The sequence below is a fragment of the Aspergillus wentii genome (genome assembly GCF_001890725.1).
Source record: "Aspergillus wentii DTO 134E9 unplaced genomic scaffold ASPWEscaffold_7, whole genome shotgun sequence".
In the NCBI taxonomy this organism is placed as follows: domain Eukaryota; kingdom Fungi; phylum Ascomycota; class Eurotiomycetes; order Eurotiales; family Aspergillaceae; genus Aspergillus; species Aspergillus wentii.
The window spans coordinates 2,060,666-2,076,519 of record NW_024467838.1 but is presented as its reverse complement, the minus strand read 5'-3'; the positions used below and the strand labels follow the sequence as shown (position 1 = coordinate 2,076,519).

At 49.5% G+C, this 15,854-nt stretch overlaps 6 protein-coding genes across 6 annotated transcripts; 5 read left to right on the top strand and 1 right to left on the bottom strand.

Annotated features, from left to right (window-relative positions):
• Positions 1–1,439: 1,439 nt before the first annotated feature.
• On the top strand, positions 1,440–6,149 carry ASPWEDRAFT_117761 (pleiotropic drug resistance family ABC transporter; the record flags this gene model as incomplete). Its single annotated transcript, XM_040828767.1, has 5 exons — positions 1,440–2,035; positions 2,089–3,601; positions 3,663–5,153; positions 5,211–5,668; positions 5,729–6,149. The coding sequence occupies 5 exons, from the start codon at positions 1,440–1,442 to the stop codon at positions 6,147–6,149; spliced, it is 4,479 nt and encodes a 1,492-aa protein (XP_040686149.1).
• A 1,610-nt stretch (positions 6,150–7,759) lies between these two features.
• Positions 7,760–9,375, top strand: ASPWEDRAFT_44605 (putative C2H2 finger domain protein). The gene has a single exon (XM_040836304.1). It carries the CDS (start codon positions 7,851–7,853, stop codon positions 9,183–9,185), a length of 1,335 nt encoding a protein of 444 aa, XP_040686148.1. The 5' UTR covers positions 7,760–7,850; the 3' UTR covers positions 9,186–9,375.
• A 574-nt stretch (positions 9,376–9,949) lies between these two features.
• ASPWEDRAFT_667243 (putative O-methyltransferase) lies at positions 9,950–11,087 on the top strand. The gene is made up of 3 exons (XM_040838860.1): positions 9,950–10,096; positions 10,160–10,813; positions 10,873–11,087. The coding sequence occupies exons 2-3, from the start codon at positions 10,163–10,165 to the stop codon at positions 10,909–10,911; spliced, it is 690 nt and encodes a 229-aa protein (XP_040686147.1). The 5' UTR covers positions 9,950–10,096; positions 10,160–10,162; the 3' UTR covers positions 10,912–11,087.
• Positions 11,088–11,309: 222 nt separating this feature from the next.
• On the top strand, positions 11,310–11,970 carry ASPWEDRAFT_54069 (trafficking protein particle complex subunit 4; the record flags this gene model as incomplete). Its single annotated transcript, XM_040838006.1, has 3 exons — positions 11,310–11,332; positions 11,371–11,493; positions 11,559–11,970. 3 exons carry the CDS (start codon positions 11,310–11,312, stop codon positions 11,968–11,970), a joined length of 558 nt encoding a protein of 185 aa, XP_040686146.1.
• Positions 11,971–12,273: 303 nt separating this feature from the next.
• On the bottom strand, positions 12,274–13,464 carry ASPWEDRAFT_162044 (proteasome regulatory particle base subunit RPN10; the record flags this gene model as incomplete). The annotated part of the gene is made up of 4 exons (XM_040829819.1): positions 13,279–13,464; positions 13,178–13,216; positions 12,900–13,119; positions 12,274–12,825 (listed from the first exon to the last, which is right to left on the bottom strand). Exons 1-4 carry the CDS (start codon positions 13,302–13,304, stop codon positions 12,274–12,276), a joined length of 837 nt encoding a protein of 278 aa, XP_040686145.1. The 5' UTR covers positions 13,305–13,464.
• Positions 13,465–13,606: 142 nt separating this feature from the next.
• Positions 13,607–15,311, top strand: ASPWEDRAFT_44599 (uncharacterized protein). Its single transcript, XM_040836302.1, has 3 exons — positions 13,607–13,852; positions 13,911–14,193; positions 14,242–15,311. The coding sequence occupies exons 1-3, from the start codon at positions 13,702–13,704 to the stop codon at positions 14,945–14,947; spliced, it is 1,140 nt and encodes a 379-aa protein (XP_040686144.1). The 5' UTR covers positions 13,607–13,701; the 3' UTR covers positions 14,948–15,311.
• The last annotated feature ends 543 nt before the right edge of the window (positions 15,312–15,854 follow it).

Genomic DNA, 15,854 nt, shown 5'->3' with positions numbered 1-15,854 from the left:
ATAGCTATTACATGAGTGATAGTATCAGCACAATACAGGGCTGCCACAGACAAAAATCCTCTGAGGGCGGTTTACAATAATCGGATTTGATGAAACCCAGGACAGGTCACTGAGATAGCAGCTTAAGTAAGTTGCTTATTTCAACATCTAAGTTGGTATATATCAAATAATGGTGACAAAAATAACCACGGTTAGACCAGATCCTTGAATTCCGATGCAGGTTATTTGTACTATTTTCGTAGTACTATTATTGCTCAGCCTTGCAGTATTTCACGTGGTATGAGGTATAATAGACACTGATTTGGTCAATCTCATCTAATGTGAAACATTCCTCGATCTGACTGCTTATGCATCCGAAAAATGTGAGTTATGCCTTATAGTTGGCAACTTCAGGGATATGTCTAATTGTCGAAGCTGCAATATGCCTTGCACCTTGGGGTCCATATGTGTTGCTTCGTACTCTGTACTACCAACTGTGCATAGTGCATAGGCAAACTACATCAGTATTTGAAATGCCAAATGCCCATAAATAGTATATGGAATGCACCAGAAGTTACACAGAAATTGCTAACATCATATCAACTTTAATGTCAACTCCAGAGCGGTGTAACCATCTTCAAGAAACTTGAGAGTTAGTTCTCCAATTCAAAGGGCATACCCATTTATGAAATGCTCGTGATATCAAAATTAAGGTCGAGTGTTTTCTCCGATGACGATCGCCTGACTTGGCCTAATCAGGCTAGATCCGGGGCATGATTGGGTCAGAGTGGGCTTCGGTGGAGCCAGCCTAAAGGAAATAACGGACCTAATACGCAGGCAATACGAAGCCAATCAGAGTGCTTTCCCGCGTCAAGTCAATAGCTAGCTTCGCCAATCAGAGAGTGTCCTCCCCTCCTGCCCCACAACACTGTATGCCCAGGGGCGCGTATTGCGTATTTCCACTCATATAACGGTTCATCTGAACTAAAATCCCATACTTAATCAACTGTAATTAAAGACTTCCGGACTGCTTTTCTCCCGTGGAGATATGACTGGAAACGGGATACGCAACACCCGGAGAAAACACTGCAGTAATAGGAGAAATCAAGTGCAAATCACGACAATCGGGTCTTTCCTGCTCCGTACCACACATGTCCAAGCCTTGTCTTCCATGTGCTTGCTTCGCCTCTGGCCACCAGTAAGCTTCCATTTCTATCTGATCTTCGTATATGGCTCTCGGATGCTTTGCCATCCGCTTTCCGTCCCATGAATCTGGCCGGGTCCGTCCCGATAATGATGTATAAGGTCCTTGCCATTTCTGGATGTCGAGCTTAGCTTCTTGGGATCGGCTCAATTTTTCCTTCCTCCCTACTTTCTATTTATTTCTTCTCCTCTTCCCCTATATACACTTTTCGCTCTATTATGTCTGATACCTTCGACTATTAACGTTCTTCGCCACGATGGCTCAACCACCAGCTCCCCTCGGGGCAACAGCTGCGTCGGCCGACCTGGGTCGAGAGATTGAAAATGCCCTGAGTCCGCAGACAGCAAGTTCCGAGGCAGACCGGGATTCTACACCAATGGAAGACAAAGCAGGGGGCTCTGAAACCGCAAAAGCAGAATCGGAGGATGGCATCAAAAGTGAAGACCAGGAAAAAATTACAGCTCTAGCACGAACTCTCTCACGCCAAAAAAGCACCATAACCGGCGATGGATTCAACACATTTCTCGACCCGAGTGGCGATCCAGAGCTCGACCCGAATTCGGACCAGTTCAATTCGCGCAAATGGGTGAAGAATATGTTGCATATCACGTCGCGCGATCCGGACCGCTACCCGCGTCGCAGTGCCGGTGTTTCGTTTCGCAATCTCAATGCGTTTGGGTATGGTACCGCAGCGGATTATCAGGCTGATGTTGGCAATATGTGGCTCAAAGGTGTCGGTTGGCTCCGGGGCCTGATGGGACACAAGAATCAAGTCCGCATTGATATTTTGCGCAACTTTGAAGGCCTTGTGCGCAGCGGAGAGATGCTTGTGGTTCTGGGACGTCCAGGAAGGTGATTTACCCCTGTTCATATTATATGCTCTTTCATTCCCTAACAAAATGTAGTGGTTGCTCGACCTTTCTCAAGACCATTGCGGGTGAAACGCATGGTCTTTGGTTGGATGAAGGCACTGATATTCAATACGAGGGTATCTCATGGGAGGAGATGCATAGTCGTTTCCGTGGAGAAGTCATCTATCAGGCAGAGACGGAGACTCATTTCCCTCAACTCACTGCCGGTGAGACACTGCTATTCGCCGCCATGGCTCGAGCACCAGTCAACCGTCTCCCTGGTGTCACGCGTGACCAGTATGCTGAGCACATGCGAGATGTCACCATGGCAATGTTGGGTCTCTCTCATACAATGAACACACAGGTCGGTAATGAATTCATTCGCGGGGTTTCTGGAGGAGAGCGAAAACGAGTCAGTATAGCCGAGACAACCCTATGCGGCAGCCCGCTGCAGTGTTGGGACAACAGTACACGCGGTCTTGATAGTTCAACGGCTCTTGAATTCGTCAAGAATCTTCGTCTATCTACCGATTACACTGGTTCAACAGCTGTTGTGGCTATCTACCAGGCTAGTCAGGCTATTTACGATCTCTTTGAAAAAGCCATTGTTCTTTACGAAGGCCGTCAAATCTACTTTGGAAGAGCAGAAGATGCAAAACGCTTCTTCATTGATATGGGTTTCCACTGTCCAGACAGACAAACAACTGCCGATTTTCTTACATCCTTGACAAGCCCCACTGAGCGAATCGCTCGTGAGGGCTTTGAACATCTTGTGCCTCGCACCCCAGACGAGTTTGCAGCAAGATGGAGGGATAGTGCAGAACGACAACAGTTGCTGTCTGAAATGGAAGCTTTCCGAAGTGAATTCCCTCTCGCTGGCGACAAACTGAATGAGTTCTCCCGCTCTCGAGCAGCAGAAAAGGCCAAAGGAACACGGGCAGCATCTCCATACACGCTCTCTTATCCTATGCAGGTCCGTCTGTGCCTCTGGAGAGGTTTTCTGCGTCTGAAAGGAGATCTAAGCATGACCCTGGCTACGGTCATTGGCAACAGCGCCATGGCTCTCATTGTTTCCAGTGTTTTCTACGATCTCAACGGCTGGACTGACAGCTTTTTCCGTCGCGGTGCCCTACTCTTCTTCTCGATTCTGCTCAATGCATTTTCAAGCTCTCTGGAAATCTTAACCCTCTGGCAGCAACGGCCAATCGTCGAAAAGCATGACAAATATGCATTGTATCATCCGTCTGCAGAAGCAATCAGTTCTCTTATCGTCGATCTTCCGGCCAAAGCGGTTGTGGGAGTTGTGTTCAATCTGATCATCTACTTCATGACTCACTTGCGTCGTACCCCGGGCCATTTCTTTGTTTTCTTCCTGTTCTCCATCATTACTACGCTTACCATGTCCAACATCTTTCGCTGGATCGGTGCCATCTCTCGCTCTCGGGCACAGGCAATGGTTCCGGCGTCCTTGTTCATGATGATCCTTGTCATTTACACTGGCTTTACCATCCAAACGCGAGACATGCATCCTTGGTTTCGATGGCTGAACTATCTGGATCCCATTGCTGTGAGTATCTCCATTTCAAAAGACCCATTAAAGGCCGCTCAGACTTACTGATGATGACCAGTACGCCTTCGAGGCTCTTATGATCAACGAATTCAGCGGCCGCAGATTCCCATGTTCGACATACATACCAGCAGGGCCTGGCTATGAGAATACCCCCCTAAGCTCGAAGATCTGTTCCTCAAAAGGGGCCAAGGCTGGTAACGATTTTATCGACGGTGATGCGTTTATTAATATTTCGTACGAATATTACGCACCACACCTCTGGCGTAACTTTGGTATTCTTCTGGGCTTCTTATTTTTCTCTCTCATCATGTACATTGTGTCGAGTGAGATTGTTCGGGCCAAGCCATCTAAGGGCGAAATTCTCGTTTTCCCCCGTGGTAAGATTCCTGCATTTGCAAAGAGTGTCAGTCGAGGCGACTCCGAAGAAGCTATCTCGTCAGAAAAGCTGCAGGTGGGCAAAGAAGGACATGATCAAGCTGCTGCGATCGTCAGCCAAACGTCTATTTTCCACTGGGAAGATGTCTGCTATGACATCAACATTAAAGGCGAAACACGACGCATTCTCGACCATGTCGATGGGTGGGTCAAACCGGGTACTTTAACTGCACTGATGGGTGTGACAGGAGCAGGAAAGACGTCCCTACTGGACGTTCTGGCTAACCGAGTGACTATGGGTGTTATCACTGGTGAAATGCTGGTGGATGGGCGTATACGCGATGATTCCTTCCAGCGCAAGACTGGCTACGTCCAGCAGCAGGACTTGCATTTGGAAACAAGTACTGTACGGGAGGCCCTCATATTCAGTGCCGTTCTCCGTCAACCAGCGAGTACTCCACGGGCAGAGAAGCTAGCCTATGTTGAAGAGGTTATCAAGATGCTTGGCATGGAGGAATATGCTGAGGCCGTTGTCGGTGTCTTGGGCGAAGGCCTCAACGTGGAGCAGCGAAAGCGCCTGACCATTGGTGTCGAGATTGCGGCCAAACCAGACCTTCTCCTTTTCTTCGATGAGCCCACCTCGGGTCTGGATAGTCAGACCGCCTGGTCCATTTGCTCACTTATGCGATCGCTGGCTAATCATGGGCAAGCGATTCTCTGTACGATCCATCAGCCATCCGCCATGCTCATGCAGCAGTTTGATCGGTTGCTTTTCCTGGCTAGGGGTGGAAGGACTGTCTACTTTGGTGGTCTTGGGCCCAATATGCAGACTTTGATACAGTACTTTGAAAGCAATGGATCGTCTAAATGTCCAAAGACTGCCAACCCTGCTGAGTGGATGTTGGAGGTGATTGGAGCTGCTCCAGGATCGCATGCTGACCAGGATTGGCCCGAGGTGTGGAAGAAAAGTCCTGAGCGTGCGCAGGTGCGTCAGGAACTGGCCACTATGAAAGCCGAATTGTCGCAACGGCCTCAGGCCCCACGGGCCGCTGGGTATGGGGAGTTTGCGATGCCTCTGTGGGCGCAATTCCTGGTCTGTATTCAGCGGATGTTCCAGCAGTACTGGCGCAGTCCATCGTACATCTACTCGAAGGCAGCCATGTGCATTCTGCCGGTAAGTAATATTTGTCATCATTTTGTGAGAATCCCATGCTAATAAGCTCTTCCATAGCCGCTGTTCATTGGTTTCACTTTCTGGAGAGAAGCGACTAGTATTCAGGGCATGCAGAACCAAATGTTTGCCATTTTCATGCTGTTGATTATCTTCCCCAACCTGGTGCAGCAGATGATGCCGTATTTCGTGACACAGCGTTCCTTGTACGAAGTTCGAGAGCGACCGTCCAAAGCGTATTCCTGGAAAGCGTTCATGATGGCGAGCATAATGGTTGAATTGCCCTGGAACATTCTGATGGCAGTTCCGGCGTACTTCTGCTGGTACTACCCCATTGGTTTCTATCGAAATGCTCCTGAGGAGGTTCATGAACGGGGCGGTACTATGTTTCTTCTTGTGTTGCTCTTCATGATGTTCGCGTCAACTTTCAGTTCCATGATGATTGCCGGTATTGAGCAGGCAGAGACAGGTAGCAACATTGCGCAGCTGATGTTCTCCCTGTGTCTCATCTTCAACGGGTATGCCTCACTTCCTAGCTGTTCTGTTTCAAGACTTTTCTTTGCTAACTTATTTTGTAGTGTTTTGTCGAGTCCAGGAGCGCTTCCTAGGTTTTGGATCTTCATGTACCGAGTGTCGCCGTTTACATACCTTGTGTCCGCAGTCATGTCGACAGGGCTTGCTGGGGCCGATGTTAAGTGCTCTGATATCGAGCTGCTGGCTTTGCAACCCCCATCAGGCCAAAACTGCTCTGCTTTCTTGGACACATATGTGGCGAACTACGGAGGACGGCTGCTGAACGGGGACGCGACGTCGGACTGCCAAGTCTGCTCCTTGTCCACCACCGACCAATTCCTGGAAGAGATGAGCATGTCACCGTCAGACACATGGCGCAATGTCGGGCTCTTGTTTGTATATGTCGGGTTCAACTTCTTTGCGGCCATCTTCCTGTACTGGTTGGTGCGAGTGCCGAAGAACTCTCGGAAGGACAAGAAGGAGTGATTTGCAGGCTATATTGGCCATTAATTGATTTGTTGGTGTATTTGTACTTGATATGATATCCACGGCGGAACTTGCTCGATTTTGATGTTTTTTTAGAGAAATAGCTTATTCCCCATAATGTGCAGTATGACAGCTGGTAGGGCTGAATGGACTGGTGTCATGTGATTTGCAGTGAATAGCCTCCAAGAGTCGTCCTCACGCAGGAATTCCTTCTGCCTGGCCTGCATCTAGCATCCACTCCTCATCTGTATTATTCTCCTCAATCCTTCCCTGACCCTGTGTCTTGGACACGGTGCTTCAGTTTTGCTTAGATCGGAGGACTCGTCATTGAGTCTAATGGTTGCTTACTCCGTGGCTATGCGTCGGTCTGATTCGGTGAGTCGATCATCAGAATATGGATGGACGAGTCCACAACCCCTGGAGCGAGACCAGGATAGAAGACCAAAAATTGAATTCTTGATCAGTGTCTGATGAGCATTAATAACATGCACAGAGATGCATACCAAGAAAGAAAAAAGCAACGAGCAAGCGACACCAAGACCTGCGGCGGGAAAACGCCAAAAAAAAGCAACGATGACAGCTGACGGCAAATCAAACCGCCAGCGGCCACAACAAAAGTGGGTAATGCCATTCAAGCAACCTTCAATCTCCAGCACCCGGGCGCAAGTAATTAATTGTGATGATCCTGAATAGTTACCTCTTCCAGCATCACCTGCAGTCCAACCGCCGTGGACAGAGAATGGGCATGACTCGTCCTACGATCGCCTCGGCCAATCCGACTGTGTTCCCATCCCGGCCAACTCATCGTTAGTCTGCTGGTAGTGCGGGCACTGCCCAACATTGCTGAGGCTGAATCTGCACTTCAGGGCTTCACACGCGCTCTCTCGATTGTTAGTCTCCGAACCCCCAGTTCCTATCCCTACTGTGTACGGTCTAGTGGCTCCGAGCCCCCGGCCAGGATTACAACCAAACCGGAGCGGAATCTGCCTGCAGGTCTTGGTATGGAGGCTGAGTCTGACTTTGGATCCAACAGATAGGGACACCTCTGACAGATGAACCGCTGAAATGATCCAATCAATCCCGACAAACATTTTAGCATGACGCCATTCAGGGAATTTTTCCACGTTGATCGCTTTCTTCTGCTGATTTCGGCTTTGCTGGCCCATCCTCGTCTAGCTCTCGATCGTGTCAAACCACGAGGGCCTCAGGGCACCGCCGCCCATGCGGTGGATACGATGATCTATCTCTTCGCTCTGTCATCGCCCGGGGTAGGGGGAGATTAGAGGAATGAGCCATACGCAGAACGGAAAACGGAGGGAGGGAAAAAAAGAAACAAACCCTACAGATGGGTCACTCGCAAATGACAATCATCCACGGATGCAGGGGTGCTGTTACTGGTGTATTCGCCTACGGTGCCCCAGTCGATCTTTTACTAAACCATTACTGGCCAGATCCCACGAGCACGAAGTCTATCCCTGGGGCTCATTGCGGCTCAACTGCCATCTTGTGGATTTGAGGATTTGCCCGGTCTTTGCCCTGCGTACGCCCAGAAGGGCCCAGCACATTTATACCGATGTCATTTCCTCAGGTTTTCGATGTCTGCTTCTGCAGGAACAAGTCTTCTTTTTTTATTTTTCGTTTTCTCCCTTTTTCCTTGTCATGTTTCTTGCCCCTCTTGTTGCTTGTACTACCAACTAAACCATGGCTTTCCATCATTTTGGCCCCATGAGTAATCCTTCTCTGGAGGATGATCATGAGCTCTACCTTTCCGGGACAGATCTTATTCACCACCCTCGGGCTGTCCACCTTCAGCGCCATTTAACCCATATTGAGGATTCCACCAAGGGCCATTGTTTCCCTCCGTATGCTTCATGGACCGATGAACCTGTCCCGCCCTACCATGTCGCATTCCCCAATGTCAAGATGGAACTTCACTCTCCTGCTCCTTATGTCGATCGCTACCCATCGCCTTGGAGCGGCGATCTATCCTCGACCTCAGGGCCTGACAGCCCCCGCAGTACTGGCTGGGGTAACAATGTGGGATGTTACATGTCCCCGCCATACACCTACGAGGATAGTATGATTCCTTCAATGGATCTCGGCGGCTACCCCTCGCCTGATGCGCTCGCCGGGCTCAATCACTCGGTGTCGCCGTATGATGTTCAGCACTATCCAGAGCCGGAGTCAATGGTCAAGCTTGAACCGCTTGAGCTTGAGCCAATTCACCGCGTCATCGACCACACCCCCTCGTACGAGGCCCCTGTGATCAGCTCCGCAAACACCGATTACCACGAACCCCTTCCCTCACCAGCTAGTATTCTTTCCAAGCCGCAGATCACCCGTCGACGGAGATCAGCGGGAAGACCGTCCTCGAATGGAGTGAGCAAGCCCAATCAGAATTTCCGTCGCCTCAGTCCCCGGTCCGCTGGAGCGCGATCTTCATCCAAAAAGACAGACAAAGATGCCGCCGGGCGGCTGTTCGTATGCAGCTTCGCCCCTTACGGATGCACAAGCACGTTCGTGTCCAAGAATGAGTGGAAGCGGCATGTCAGCTCGCAGCACATCCAGCTCGGCTTCTACCGATGTGACATTGGCGCCTGTAACGTGACCTCCAAGGGCAAATGCCGCAAGGGCCATGCGATCGGCGAATCATCTCAGCCCAATGACTTCAACCGAAAAGACCTCTTCACTCAACACCAGCGTCGTATGCATGCACCCTGGCAAGACCGGAAACCCCGCCGCGACCCCTCCGATGAGGAGAACCAGGCCTTTGAGTCGCAGCTCGAAGAAGTGCGCAAGCGCTGTTGGCACCAACAGCGCCAAGCGCCTGCTCACAGTACGTGTGGATTCTGCGGCAAAGAATTCATGGGCGAGCGAAGCTGGGATGAGCGCATGGAGCATGTCGGTCGCCATTTTGAGAAGGAGGATAAGAACCTGGAAAAAGAGGATCTCGGGTTGCGCGATTGGGCAATTCGCGAGGGGATCGTCCAGGTAGATGCAGGGAAGCTGAAGTTGGCTTCTTTGTGTGGTGGTTGATTTGATAATTTCTTTTGTTTTCTTTTCCTTTGTTCTTTTTCTTTTCTTTTTCCCCCTTCTCATGACGGACTTTACACAGTTTTAATTTTCTTTTTTTCTGACGAAAACCTAACGATGAATGATATCCTGTACTTGTTGTTAGTGTCTTTGTTTTTTTTTTGTTCATGACTCATATCCAGCACAATACCCATGAATTATACTATTTTTTACAACTATGAACTTTGAAAATCCACTTCGACTCCACGATCGTAAAACTAAGACTTCTTGGTTCCTTCGATCGATCGTAAACGAGATCGTATCGTGTAGGTAGGGATAGCAGAAGGATTCCCGAAGGATGTATCCACGTGAGAAACAGCTCAGAGCCTTGGTAGTACAATACGAGCCTAACTGACGATGTGACGACTATCGCAACGCCCAGAATTCAACTACGTCTATGATGCTATTCGGATTTACCGCCATTCCTCCCCCTCGGGCATATCGGTCGGTGTATCCAAAAGCAGAAGTGGACCCCGTGCTCTCGGCCTTTCCAGCCCTATACAGTCCACTCTTGTATGCGTCGACATTCGAAGCTTTTCGACTCAGCCTCGCAGGGACGCGGATTTATCGCAGATGAGATCATATTACCTCGGGGGTGAGGATTTCTGCAATAGAAAATGGCCGATGAACGGAGAATTGGTTGGAGCTGGTGAGGTCAACCCCGAGGCTGAGCAAGTAGGTATAAGTTATCTTTGTCTTTTTCCCGATGCTTTTTTTATAAGTACTGAATATCTATCGCGGTGATCATGGCTCTTCAATCGAATCAAGTCAAACTTATCGCTCTTGGTCTTGCTATCATCCCAGTTATATCAATTCTTCGATCTGAATCGTTTACTTCGTGATTGAAACCTATAGTCCTTCCAGTTATCCAAAACGTAAGTCATCTCAACCATTGACTCGTCACTCGACTTGAGTTACTCACATATCTTGCAATCTAGAGAATGGAAGCCCGCGCACAGGCTCTCCACGAGCACTTCCTCACCACCCCCACAGAAGCCATCCAGAACAACCCCTGGGCCGTGGTGAACGCAATCGAGACCTACGCCAGCACGAACCACATGATGATCTTCAAAGGAGGCAAGCTCATCGCAGCCCGAGACCGCGTCTCCGCCATGCAACCCGCGCCCAAGAAGTTCGTCGAATTCGGGACCTTTGTCGGCTGTTCCGCGATAGCATGGGGTGCGATCCTGCGCGACCTCCACGGCGACAATCTGGCCGGCTGCAACGTTTACACGTTCGAGCTGGACCCCAAGATGGCTGTTATTGCGCGCGATATGATCAAAATTGCTGGGTTAGAGGGTATCGTGCATGTGCTTGAGGGGCCGGGCTCGGAGTCGCTGAGGAAGTTGCATAGAGAGGGTAAATTAGTTGAGAAGGTTGATGTTGCGTTCTTTGATCATTGGGAGGAATATTATCTGCCTGATTTGCAGCTGCTGGAGGAGTTGGATTTGCTCAAGGTCGGCTCGAAGATGGTTGCTGATAATACTGATTTCCCTGGTGCGCCTAAGTATCTCGAGTATGTGAAGGCTGGGGGTAGTGAGAAGGTTAGGTATGAGAGTGAGTCGATTAAGACTGAGGCACAGCATGGGCCGGTAAGTTCTGTTCTTTTGATAGTATTGTTTGAGTGAATACTTGCTAACTTGAGTTATAGTCTATTGTTGAAATTAGCGATGTTGTTCGTGTTGCTTAATTGTAGCGGTTGGATATATGTTTCTAGATGATACCTCCTTTATCAGCCATGTCGATACATTCAAATAGATAGATAGATACTATAAACTGTTTACATTCAAATAAAAGATAACTATTATCTTGCCGTAAGCTATTCAGCAAGATTGAGAATCAAGATAGTTGCCATCTATAAAACACCCACACTTCCCATAATACTCTTCCCCCATTGGCTGATGCCACCCCACTTCAATCTACCACCACCAGACTGGGTGCGGAATAAACAACCTAACACTCTCCGCATTCTCATTCCGCCGAATCCACGCCTCGCTGGACTCCAACATCCCCAAATCCTCATGCTGCACAGACAATAGCCTCAATTCATCCCTTGACAGGTCATCTGTCAGGTCCCTCAATTTCATCATGTGCGCTAATGCCCACTTCCAGTCCCCATATGGCCTCACGAACTGACTCGAAACCGCAGGACCGTCTTCTCCCTCATCATCATCAACAAAGCCGGCGGACTGGTCTACCAGCGTGAATTCCAGCCCGGTCTGCGCAAACTCTCGACAAACGATTATCTCGTCCTAGCAGGGACATTCCACGGGTATGCTTCAATTCACCCCAATTCTCGACTTTCAATATATCATGCCACTAACCAACAACCTACAGCGTCCACGCCATCACCCGCACCATCACCCCCAAACTCCCTCTCTCCGCAACAACCCCCCCAGCAGCAGCAGCTTCCTCTTCCTCCTCGAATACCGTCTCCTCGCCATCAGGAACATCTACCCCGACCACAACTACATCCGCCTACTCCTTCCCCAACCCCGGCATCCCCCCCTCGGGCATCGAATACCTCGAAACAGACAAGTTCCGCCTCACCTGCTTCCAGACCCTGACGGGGACAAAGTTCCTCCTTTTCACGGACCCGCTCACGGTGAATATCGAGGTGATCGTGCGCAAGATCTACGAGCTGTATGCCGATTTTGTCATGAAGAATCCGTTTTATCAGCTGGAGATGCCGGTGCGGTGTGAGAGTTTCGATCGGCATTTGGCTGGGTGGTTGAGGGGGAGGACGTGAGTGTTTGGTTTGATCTGATCTGATCTGATTTTTATGATATGATATATATCTGTGGGAGGGAGGCAGATGTGCCGGTAACGACTACAACTTATGACATTGTTCCTTTCCTTCTGTCCTTTGTGTTCTGTACTTAATTATGGTGGCTTGGATCAACGATTATGATACGATAGACTCAAAATCACATCCTATGAAGCGTGTCTCTCTTTTTTAGAACCACCTTCTAGAATTACAAGACAAGATAGGTAGAAAAAACGCCGGGTATGCATCAAAGGTCATCCTGAATAGAACATTATTATGTGTCCCTTAGGCGGTATCCATCTTGTCTCCGTCCTCTTTCTTGTCTTTACTTCCGCTACCTCCCTCCTCGGGAATGTTGTCCAGCAAAGATTTGCCTTCTTGCTCCTCCTGATCCCGCTTCTCTTTCTCCTGTCGGTTCTTCTCTTCCTCCAGAGATAACCGGAGAGCGAACGCAAGCTCGGGGTCGTTCTCGGCCGCATCCTCAAATCCAAAGCCACCGCCCTCACCACCGTCTCCTCCTGCACCGCCTTCAGCACCAGCACCGTCGCCGCCCAAGATGGGCGAGACCTGGAGCTCTTCACTAAGCAGGTTTGGGCCGGGAGGGATGATGGCGAGGTTGGAGCCGTCGCCACCCTTGACGTTCTCGACGAAAGCCTCCAACTTCTTGGTCTGGTCGGATTCGAGGTCTCCAAAGGCAATCACGTCGATCGAAACGTTGTTCTTCTTCATCTTCTTGGCCAGCTTCACCAATGTCTTCTCGTCTTCTTCGATCGGAGAGCAGGAGAACACGATGATGCGTTGGCGCTGGGACTTTTCGGAACGGTGCTTCAGGGCAAGCTGTAAACAAAACAATATCAGTATTTCTGTTGCTTTTTGTATCATATGGATCGACAACAGGGAATATGACATACACCAGCCACCTGTATGCTGGAGCTAAGATGAGGAGTGCCATGAATCTTAGTCCGGTGCAGACCTGACAGAATGCTACCAAAGTCGGATGTGAATGTCGAGAGGACCTCGGGGCCTTTTCCGCCCATGCTCATGAGTCCAACGGCCGACTGAGGATGTACGCGCATCTTGGCGCTGTGGATGACGCTGACGGCATCGACCTGGGCTTGCCATCGTGTCGAGCTGGGGCGGGTCAGAAACGAAACGGCCAGGACGAGTCGAGGAGGATGACATAACTCACGTATAATCTCCATTTCTGCTACTTTCGCTGTTGTCCACACTGTAGAAGCTGTCAGTGGCATGTCCAGAGCTTAAAGAGAGATGAGGGGGGTGGCTACGAACACGATCATGGTTGCTTCGAGCGACATCTTGGCGGAGTTTAGAGGGCGAAAACCGAGAAACAATTCAAGTCAAAACGAAAACTCAGTAAAACGTAAATCCGGAATTGTCTATTAGAGCTGGGTGGGGTGCAAAAAGCGATGGAATAGCGATGGTGGGTGTAATGGCAGTGACGGTGGTGGTTGGAGCTGGCCTGAGATGTCACACCCTCTTTCGTCGCCGATCGGAGCTAAACCGTTCGGGAAACGCATTAAGTCAGCGCTTCTTGTTTATTCCCACCATCACCACCACAACTTCCTTCGTCAACCACTTTATTCGCCTTTCCACGCCCACCCATTACACCGCCTGCTTCCCTTTTTCGCTGCAATACTACACGTCACATCTTACAATCCTCCTGAAACCAATACTCCAACCCATTCCCTCGCCATGACTCCATTGGCAACCAAGCGCAAGTCCCCAGAGGACGACGCGTTTCGCACCGATGAGGCTAAGACGCCTACGGGCAGTCCTCCCAAGAAGAAGATGAAAATCACCAGGAGCCAGAAACAGGCTCTCATGGACAATCTGCAGCTTGAAAGTATGTTCTGGCTGTCACTGCCTTTGACTTGTATCCTGTATTCTGACTCTGGCCTCAGTTACTGAACGAGCTCGCAAACTCCGCGCACAATATGCCCTCCAGGCAAATGACTTGCGAGCACGAATTGAAAGACGCGTTAATCGTATTCCCGTGGCTCTCCGAAAGGCAAACATGGGCGAATTGCTGGAGAAGCATAGCAATGCCTCCCGGGCGCAGCTAGAGAATGTCTCCCCAAAGAAACATGTCCACCCGACCAAGGGAACGCGAAATATCACCACCATCTCTGTCGACCAAGATTCCTCTGCTGCAGGAACAAATGCGCGTAGAACTAAGAAGCAAAGGTATGTCATATATATTTTACCAGTCGAAAATTCCTCTAATTCGTCTAGCCACGAATATTTCGACAAAGAAAACGCACCTGCTGCAGGTGAACAAATTGATGCGCTGAAAAACCCCAAGAGACGCGGCAAGCCCGGTGCTGCTTCTGGTACTTCACGCGTGGTATCTCAGGAAGTAAGAGGACCGGACTACAGAATCCTTTCTCCGAAATCATTGAATTCGAGGACTTATCCGCAGTCCCCGTTCCGTGCTTCTCCCGGCAAGCCGCAGCCTTCCTATCTCTCCCGGCCCATGTCGCCGTTAAAGCCGACTAGTCCCCTCAAGGCAACCAGCGCCAGCCTGTCGGTCGATAACGCTCGCGCCCGATCAAAGGCAGCAGCAGAGAACAGGCCAGCCTCCCAACAATCGAAGAGGCCTGTTAGCAGAGCTGCGACCGGAGTCAAGGGCATTAGATCGCCTCTCTCACGACCCGCTACCCGCCAAGCTGACCGCAAAAACAGCACGGGCACCGTCTCTTCCACAGCGTCCTCTGGGACAACCGTTGTCAAGCCAACGCGCACGGGTACAGGTGCCAGGAAGGCAACCAATGCTTCTACCACCTCAAGCACGGTAACCAAGAAGACAGCCGCCTCCAGAGCCCAGGCCCCCACTGCGGCTGCCAAAAGAAACACCGCTTCACAGACCAAGAAGACTACTGCCCCTTCAGGAGGTGAAGCTCCCACAACAGGGCGTAGAGTCTTGCGCAAGCGCGTGTAGATTCTCCACGTTTTAAAAAGGAGAAATGGGTTTTTTATAAGGACTAACGTCGCATAACCATGGACTTGGTCAGTCCACACTGGAGTAGTGGGACTTTTTTTTTTTTTTTCTCGGCGAGGAGTTAAACCATACCAAGGATTGGTGTTTGTTTTTTTATATGGGAGTCTCAAGTGTCTGCATATTTTTGGGACGGATTTGGGCAACTGCTTTTTCTGGATTATTATTTTCTGACCGGTTTTGACATCGGTTTCTGCATCATTTCTTGACTATCGTGTGGGCTTCGTTTCGTAGAGCTTTGAATTGCTCTTTTATTCAATCTTGATCCAAATCGGACTTTTTTTGTGGGATTACATGCATTTATCCAGACCAGAATGATCAACTGTTTCTACAGCATCTGCTGTTATCTTTCGCTGATCTGAAAATGATCATGCATGAATCAGTCATGTAGTATGTGACGCATCAGTCTTGACATCTGCATATCTATCCTTGCTGAACCGCGGGGGCTGGGGGACTAGGATGGACAGGCAAATGCCTCACTCTTCACTTATCACTTAGATTCGACTTAGGATTTGCTTACTGTAGGACAACAAAGATCATTACCACGCTTAAATGGCAGGAATCTCATGGAATTGGCACTATTGCATTCCGTTCAATTGCAACTGTATGTAAATTACACCTGTTGTTTTTTGGTTTTTATGAATCGTGTTTCCATGACATCAAATGCCCTAAGAACATTGGGATGATGTGGATACAATAGATAAAACAAACTTGGGATATCAGCTCAAGTAGGCTGGATGAAAGTGTGATTAAAAAAAAAAAAGGACAAAAATTTCAAAAAAGAAAGAAAAAGAGAAACCACATATGACTCAACACAGGTATCTTTTGCGGTCATGCTGGCCGGCTGTTG